Source organism: Eretmochelys imbricata, chromosome 1 (assembly GCF_965152235.1).
Source record: "Eretmochelys imbricata isolate rEreImb1 chromosome 1, rEreImb1.hap1, whole genome shotgun sequence".
NCBI lineage: Eukaryota > Metazoa > Chordata > Testudines > Cheloniidae > Eretmochelys > Eretmochelys imbricata.
In genome coordinates this window covers 2675323-2684406 of record NC_135572.1, presented here as the reverse complement: position 1 = coordinate 2684406, position 9084 = coordinate 2675323, and the positions used below count along the sequence as shown (strand labels likewise).

General features: G+C 47.1%; 1 protein-coding gene across 1 annotated transcript; it reads right to left on the bottom strand.

Annotated features, from left to right (window-relative positions):
* Positions 1 to 4923: 4923 nt before the first annotated feature.
* Positions 4924 to 5922, bottom strand: LOC144277865 (olfactory receptor 52E4-like). The gene has a single exon (XM_077838901.1). It carries the CDS (start codon positions 5920 to 5922, stop codon positions 4924 to 4926), a length of 999 nt encoding a protein of 332 aa, XP_077695027.1.
* Positions 5923 to 9084: the final 3162 nt, after the last annotated feature.

Below are 9084 nucleotides of genomic sequence, written 5' to 3'. Positions count from 1 at the left end.
CTGGGACTGCCTGGGACAGAGCGGGGTTGAGTTAAGGAGACAGCAGGGGCCTGGGCAGAGCTGAGAGCAGAGACAGGCTGGCCAGAACCAGAGAAGTAGCCCAGGGAGTTGAGCTGGGCGCAGAGCTGCAGCAGCCCGAAGCAGAGGGGCCAGAGAAGCAGCCCAGGGAGCTGGAGGCTGAGCAGCAGCAGCGCTGGGGCTGGGGCTGGGGCTGGGTGCGGTGCACAGTTGGGGAGAGCAAGGAAGACCCTGGGCAGAGGGACCAGCGCAGGGAAATACCCCTAGTGAAGAGGCCTTGCAGGCCAGAATTGGAGGGGAATCGTAACTGTGTTGGGTGAGGATGACGCTGTGGAGAGGGGCCCTACCACCTAAAGCCTGAGACATATGGCCACTGAGAGAGCAAGTGTCTGACCCACAGCACCCTTGCAGCACAGCCAGGGCCTGGGCAAGAGTCCTGGGACATGGGAGGGACAGACTGTGAACTGTCCTAACACTCCAGAGATGGCTGGTTTTGGTGTTCCTGTAGAAGAAGAGGGGGTTCTATGTTTTTCTTTATCCTTTCCATATTTCCTTTTTTTTTTTTTTCTTTCGGTTGGTGTTCATTTTTGAAAATATGGTTGGCTTCATTGTGGGGGCTGAGAATGATCCTCGCAGGCAGGAGGATCCCCAGCCAGCCTTGCACCAATCCCTGAAACGCAGGGGGAAGTCACAGAAGTTGCGAGCCCACCATAGACCAGGATGTTCTGCCTCCCAGTTCCCCTCCACTCCTCTAAAGCAGCCCTCACCTTATGTTTGAAACCACAGGTGTCCACCAGAAAACGATGACGCTCATCCCGCAGCACAGTGGGGAACAGGGTTGCGGACCCATAATCATCATCTTGCTGGGCCCCTGTTAGACCCTGTGGTCCAAGGAGATGGGCAAAGAGGGAGCAGACCACTGGTGCGGCGATTGTACCTGTGGCTCTGTGCAACCCGTCTCTGTGCCCGGAAAGGGATAGGGAGGTGGAGGGAAGAGAGCAGCTCCTAAAGAGTCAGGGAGGGGAGACAAAAAAAACGCCCCCTGAGGTTAGTCCAAGGACAGAGGAAATGACACAAGCCCTGGGTGGCAGCAGTATAGAAGATGAAGGGAAAGAAATGAGGGATGTGACAGGGGCAGGAGTGGGGCTGAGGCCAGGAGCGGGACTAGGAGCAGGGGCAGAAGTTTGACTGGGAAGCCCAGCAGCAAAGCCAAAGGAATGCGACACCTCTTGACTGGGTCCAGGGGCTGAGGGGATGGCGACAGGAGGGGAGACCTCAATGACTCTGGGCCCAGAGACCACATGGAACTCTACAACCAAGGTGTGGGACATGTAAAGATTATGTGAAACAGTGTCAAGGGGACAAAAAGATGAAAACTGTGGATGTGATGTGTATTAGAGCAATCACCCTGCTCCGGCTCAGCCAGGGTTAAAAGCCAGCCCTTGGCTAGGGCTGGGGCTGAGTTGCCAATCAGAAAAGGCTGAGTGGCAGCCAATGAGGGCCAGGCTGGGCCCTATAAAAAGGCTGCAGGGCAAGAAGGCAGGAGTCTCTCTCCAGCCTTGGAGGGAGAAGGGCCTAGCTTGGCAACTCCCCATGCGGAGGCCTTGGATAAAGTCCCAAGCAGGTACTGGGGCTGCAAAGGTGTAGTGCGGGGATAGGCAGAGGCATCTGGTCCAACCCCCTTGCCAATCATGAATGGCCTTTATGGACTGCAGTTTGCCCCAGTGAGTGGGGGCTGGATGACAACTGGCAGTAACCACTGAGGCAAGGTGGGTGTAGAGGGTTCAGGTTTCCCCTGGAGCGGAGACCCAGTGTGTGGGGATACTGCAGTGGGCAGAACGCCAGGGTAAGGGGCACCAGAGTCCGGGAGGGACACGAGGGCCTGAGGCAGGTGAGACACTGGCCAGCAGGGGGAGCTCCGAAGCTGGAGTTGAGCTAATTCCCTAGACAACCAGCAGGAGGCATTTAAGCATGGTGGGAAATAGGGTTCCATTTTACCTCATTCCTCTAATTCGCAACCCAAATCTCCTGTAAAAACTAATGCGTCCAGAAGGTGCGACCATTATAATTCCTCTGATCACCTGAGGAATTATCCTGGTCTATCCCCCGCAAAAGCAGCATACAGACAGACAAAGACCGCTTGTTTCTCTCCCTCCTCCCAGCTTTTGAAAGTATCTTGTCTCGTCATTGGTCATTTTGGTCAGGTGCCAGTGAGGTTCCCTTTAGCTTCTTAACCCTTTACAGGTGAGCGGATTTCTCCTCTGGCCAGGAGGGATTTTAAATGGGTTTACGCTTCCCTTTATATTTATGACAGTTACACAATCCTTATGCCTTTGGCTAAAGTGCACATAGAAACTGACAGTTTTAAAGCTGTATTATCAGTGAGGGTAGCAGATTATAACCCTATTGGTATGCTAATTGGCAACGATTTCTTCTGTGTAGCTCAGGCTGCGAAAGTGTCCGCCCGCAGAAAGAACGAGTGTTCCGCTGGGACCCTAACGGAAAAGCAAAAATTGCCAGGAACGGCTGAAGGACTGAAAGAGCGTCTCCTTGGTTCCTCTGCACCAAAAGCACAGGCACAAGATGGAGTCCTGTGTCACATGGGCTGATCACACGCCTCTGCATGTTTCAGTGAGTCATATCAGGGACCATATATTATATTCTAGCCAGAATGTCCCCAGGTAAGTCCATCAGGTGGGGATAAGTTTCTTCCATGGCACAGGCTGTTCATTGTTGGTCCATCCACTTGAATAGTCCATTCACATTGTGCTGGATACACTGGATGTAAATTGCCTTGTGGGATTTACCACAGGAGCAAACGCATAGTCAATATTTGTAACTGCAAATAAAAAAATGAGATGTTCATACAAATAAGAAAATCATATTCAGCAAATTGTAGCTTTTATATTGAAACCTCACATGACCTATTGTTACAAGATTTGTTGCAAATATATAACAATGGTGATATTTAATGAGGAAATGTTATTTACTCCTTGACATAACACAAGAACTAAGTGTCATCCAATCAAAGGAATAGGCAGCAGGTTTCAAACAAACAAAAGGAAGTATTTCTTCACAGTCAAGCTATGGAACTATCAGCCATAGGATGTTATGAAGGCCAAAACTATGACCTGGTTCCAGTAAGAACTAGAGAAGTCCATCAAGGGCTATTGCCCAGGATGGGCAGGGTTGTTGTCCCTAACCGCTGTTTGCCAGAAGCTGGTAGTGGATGACAGAGCATGAATCACATGGGGATTGCCATGTTCTGTTCATTCCCTCTGAAGCACCTGGCACTGGGCACTGTTGGAAGACAGGCTTCTGGGCTACATGGACCATTGGTTTTACCCAGTGTGGCCATTCTGATCTTCTCATTTAGATTCCAGATGTATCTTCCCCCTACTTTAACCCACTACACCCCACTCCCCTCCCACAGCTGAGATACATCCCAGGAGTCCTCACGGGGTCTCTCTCTCCACAGAAGTAATAGCAAAGTAAGAATAACCATTAAAATTTTAACACTAACCAGTGTCGCTTAAGTGACTTCCCACAAGATGTGACAACATGTTACTATTAGAGGTGACTAGGTCCACTATTTATTTATTTATTTATTTATTTATTTTCCAGATATATATTGTCACAACTATAAAGGGAAGGGTAAACCCCTTTAAAATCCCTCCTGGCCAGAGGAAAAACCCTTTCATCTGTAAAGGGTTAAGAAGCTAGGAGAACCTCGCTGGCACCAGAGCAAAATGACCAATGAGGAGACAAGATACTTTCAAATGCTGGGGGGAGGGAGAAACAAAGGGTCTGGGTCGGTCTGTGTGATGCTTTTGCCGGGGACAGAACAGGAATGGAGTCTTAGAACTTGGTAAGTAATCTAGCTAGATCTGTGTTAGATTCTGATTTCTTGAAATGGCTGAGAAAATAAGATGTGCTGAATTGAATGCATATTCCTGTTTTTGTGTCTTTTTGTAACTTAAGTTTTTTCCTAGAGGGATTCTCTATGTTTTGAATCTAATTACCCTGTAAGATATTTACTGTCCTGATTTTACAGAGGTGATTCTTTTTCCTTTTTCTTCTATTAACCTTCTTCTTGTAAGAAACTGAATGCTTTTTCATTGTTCTTAAAATCCAAGGGTTTCGGTCTATGGTCACCTACGCAAATTGGTGAGGATTTTTATCAAACCTTCCCCAGGAAGGGGGGTGCAAGGTTTTGGTGAGGATTTTTGGGGGAATGACGTTTCCAAACAACTCTTTCCCAGTAACCGGTTAAATGTTTGGTGGTGGCAGCGAAAGTCCAAGGGCAAAGGGTAAAATAGTTTGTACCTTGGGGAAGTTTTAACCTAAGCTGGTAAAAGTAAGCTTTGGAGGTTTTCATGCAGGTCTCCACGTCTGTACACTAGAGTTCAGAGTGGGGAAGGAACCTTGAGATTATATATATATAGGAGGTGGAAAATGTTCCAGCAACTGGCAAGGTGAGGGGAAGAGAGGAGCAAGTGAGAGGGGTAGGGCATTGGGGAGAAGACACACTGCAGGGGTGGAGCCTTGACAGAACAGATGGGCAAGATTGTCGTTTCAGGAGTCCAACTACCAGCAATTTGGAAAGGTGGCAACCCACTGAATTGCACATAGACGTATTCCCCAGTTTATGATGCTGACACAGCACAGTAAGGACAGGAAAGGGTTTAATGTCTCTTGACTGTCCAGAGTAGCAGCGATGTTAGTCTTTATCCGCAAAAAGAAAAGGAGGACTTGTGGCACCTTAGAGACTAACAAATTTATTTGAGCATAAGCATTCGTGAGCTACAGCTCACTTCATCGGATGCATTCAATAAATGATTCAGGGAAGAGGGCCCAGCACTATGCACCAGCCAGCTCTGCACGGACCTCAGTCTGAGAAAACATTTAGGTCCCTTTAGGAGTAAAGAGCCGGAGCAGCCTGCCCCGGATTTGTTTGGTCCTCACCCCGTAGATGATGGGGTGGAGCAAGGGGGGCACCAGGAGTTCCACATTGGCAATGAGAACAAGAAAGTGCAGTGGCACATTATAGCCAAACCGGTGCGTGAGAGAGGAGAAGAAACCTGGCATGTAGAAAGCTAAGATGGCACAAAGGTGAGAGATGCAGGTCCCAAAAGTTTTGAGCCTGGCATCCTTTGTGGGGAGGCGGAAGATGGCCCGGAGGACCAGAGTATAGGACACAGTGATAAAAAACACATCCATTCCGATCTCAGAGAAAAGATCGAACAGCCCATAGTAACTACTGATGCTGATGTCAGCGCAGGCCAGCTTCACCACAGCTATGTGCCCACAATAGGTGTGAGGGATGATGTTGGTTCTGCAATATGGCCACCGCCTTGCCAGGAAGGGGTAGGGTAATGCGAATATTCCACTGCGCAGCAGCACGGCCAGGCCGATCTTGGCCACAACAGAGTTTGTCAGGATGCTCGAATGTCTCAGGGGATGGCAGATGGCCACGTAGCGATCCAAAGCCATGGCCACGAGGATTCCGGACTCCATGGCTGAGAAGCAGAGCACGACGTACATCTGGGTGAGGCAAGCACTGAAACTGATCTCCCTGGTATTGAACCAGAAGATATTCAGCATTTTGGGCAGGGTGGATGTGGACATGACCAGGTCGCTGATGGCCAGCATGCAGAGGAAATAATACATGGGCCCATGGAGGCTTTGCTCCATCTTTACAATGAATAGGATGGTGATGCTCCCCAAGACAGCTATGATGTACACGGTGCAGAAGGGGATGGAGATCCAGATGTGGGCTCCCTCCAAGCCAGGAATGCCCAGCAGGATGAAGGTGGAGGGGTTGTTGAAGTGGGTTGTGTTGGAATCTGACATGGAATAGGGGAGAAGGCATCCAACTCTGAGGCGGAACACTGTTTCCTGCATGTACCGTACGTTCCCCTGACTTCCTGTGTGTGCCCAGGATGCCTGGATGGAGAGAGAACGTTAATCTGAGATATTACATGCATTACTGGAGGCAGTTCTCATGGGTGAAGCAGATTGTTCGCTCTTCACTCACTGAAAAATGACATTTGAATTGTTCAGAGAAAACAACTATGAACAATGACCATATTAAAGCCAATTCCACATTTTATGGGGCTCCCTGTGTTAATAATTCCTACACTTAGAGATGGGGGAACCTTAAGAGGCACCAGCAGGAAACACAAGTGTGGTTATTCATCATTATTCCTTAATGCAATGAGAGCTAGCATAGGGACTCCATGCTGTAGGAGTTCCCCATTCATCAAGTTGCTTGATATGTGAGAGTGTAAAAAACCAAACTTTTGTAAGACATATGCCAGGAGAAACATCCCAATTAGAACATACCTCAGGGAAAAACCTGGGCGCCATTGACAGCAGCTCAAGAGAAACACCTGCTGATTCAGAGCAGTGGACAAAACAAAAGCAATATACAGATCACTAAGATATGAGATGGAGAATACCATGTTCTGGATATGTGCTCCGTTTTGGTCACCCAGTCTCCATGCAGGATATAGCATATCTAAAAGGGATTTCCAAGACAGGCTCTGAGAATGGGGGAGGCTGCCATATGCAAACAGATAGAAAAGTCACGGCTACGCTCCCTGATACTGGACACCATGCAGAAAAGTCTGGGACTCTTTCGTTTACAGAAGAGACAAAGAAGGGAACATATGAGAGAGGAGAGGAAAATAAAAAATGATACTGAATTATGTTCCAATGGACAAACAGAGAACAGTTCCCAATCAGTACTATTTATAGACACTGAGTGCTCCAAGAGGACTAATTCCCCAAAGCTGAAGAAAATTGTCAGCAAAATTGATTGGAGGAAAAATTATACAGAAAAATATGAATGAAAATTGGTCGTTCTTTGCGGAAAAAGTCATAGAATCATAGAATCATAGAATATCAGGGTTGGAAGGGACCCCTGAAGGTCATCTAGTCCAACCCCCTGCTCGAAGCAGGACCAATTCCCAGTTAAATCATCCCAGCCAGGGCTTTGTCAAGCCTGACCTTAAAAACTTCCAAGGAAGGAGATTCCACCACCTCCCTAGGCAACGCATTCCAGTGTTTCACCACCCTCTTAGTGAAAAAGTTTTTCCTAATATCCAATCTAAACCTCCCCCACTGCAACTTGAGGCCATTACTCCTCGTTCTGTCATCTGCTACCATTGAGAACAGTCTAGAGCCATCCTCTTTGGAACCCCCTTTCAGGTAGTTGAAAGCAGCTATCAAATCCCCCCTCATTCTTCTCTTCTGCAGGCTAAACAATCCCAGCTCCCTCAGCCTCTCCTCATAAGTCATGTGTTCTAGACCCCTAATCATTTTTGTTGCCCTTCGCTGGACTCTCTCCAATTTATCCACATCCTTCTTGTAGTGTGGGGCCCAAAACTGGACACAGTACTCCAGATGAGGCCTCACCAATGTCGAATAGAGGGGGACGATCACATCCCTCGATCTGCTCGCTATGCCCCTACGTATACATCCCAAAATGCCATTGGCCTTCTTGGCAACAAAGGCACACTGCTGACTCATATCCAGCTTCTCGTCCACTGTCACCCCTAGGTCCTTTTCCGCAGAACTGCTGCCTAGCCATTCGGTCCCTAGTCTGTAGCGGTGCATTGGATTCTTCCGTCCTAAGTGCAGGACCCAGCACTTATCCTTATTGAACCTCATCAGATTTCTTTTGGCCCAATCCTCCAATTTGTCTAGGTCCTTCTGTATCCTATCCCTCCCCTCCAGCGTATCTACCACTCCTCCCAGTTTAGTATCGTCCGCAAATTTGCTGAGAGTGCAATCCACACCATCCTCCAGATCATTTATGAAGATATTGAACAAAACCGGCCCCAGGACCGACCCCTGGGGCACTCCACTTGACACCGGCTGCCAACTAGACATGGAGCCATTGATCACTACCCGTTGAGCCCGACAATCTAGCCAGCTTTCTACCCACCCTATAGTGCATTCATCCAGCCCATACTTCCTTAACTTGCTGACAAGAATACTGTGGGAGACCGTGTCAAAAGCTTTGCTAAAGTCAAGAAACAATACATCCACTGCTTTCCCTTCATCCACAGAACCAGTAATCTCATCATAAAAGGCGATTAGATTAGTCAGGCATGACCTTCCCTTGGTGAATCCATGCTGGCTGTTACTGATCACTTTCCTCTCATGCAAGTACTTCAAGATTGATTCTTTGAGGACCTGCTCCATGATTTTTCCAGTCAACAAAGTGAACAACTTTTGGTAAAAATCCAGTTCAGTGGCAAAGGGAAGGCAGCAATTAGGGGGAAAAAAATATGTAGCAAAGGGGGAAAAGGGAAACCAGAGAGCCAAGAATACAAATGGAAAGTTATGAAAATTAATAAGAGACATTAAAGACATTAGGGAAAACTCCACATTTGGCAGGGCTAAGGATAACAAAAAAGGAGGTTATTAAGTATGTTAACAACAAGAGAAATCACAGAAAAATGTTATGGCAATTCCTGTGTTAAATGTCAAGTATTAAAAAATAAAGGGAAAGTGCTTTTTATAAAAGATTTGACAAGGTTAAAAAACAATGGAAAAGCTGGTCTGGGATTAGTGTTTTTTTTTTTTTTTTTTAAAGTCTAGATATGTAATTAATGTCACTCAACAACAAGGTTTATACAAAACAGATCTTGTCAAATAAACCTGTTTTTACCCTTTATGGAGAGTACATCTTTGTGAATCAAGGGAACACATGTGGTGGATCAAGGGAACCATGCAGATGCAATGGACCTTGATTTCTCAGAAGCATTTGATTTACTCAGGGAAAATATTGAGTTAAAAAATTAAACACTCTATAATATCAGTAGAGAACATGCAAAATGGACTGAAAACAAGCTAAGTGACGGATCTCAGAAAGCTGTTGTTGAGAGGCCTTCGTCAGTGAACGGGGCTGTTTGTAGTCAGGTTCTGCAGGGATCGGTTCTATGCCTGAGGCTATTCAATACTTTCATGAATGATGTGGAAGGAAATAGAAGATCACTGCAGATAAAATTTTCGGATGACCCAAAAATTGGCAGAGTGGTTGCAAGGAGGTGGCCA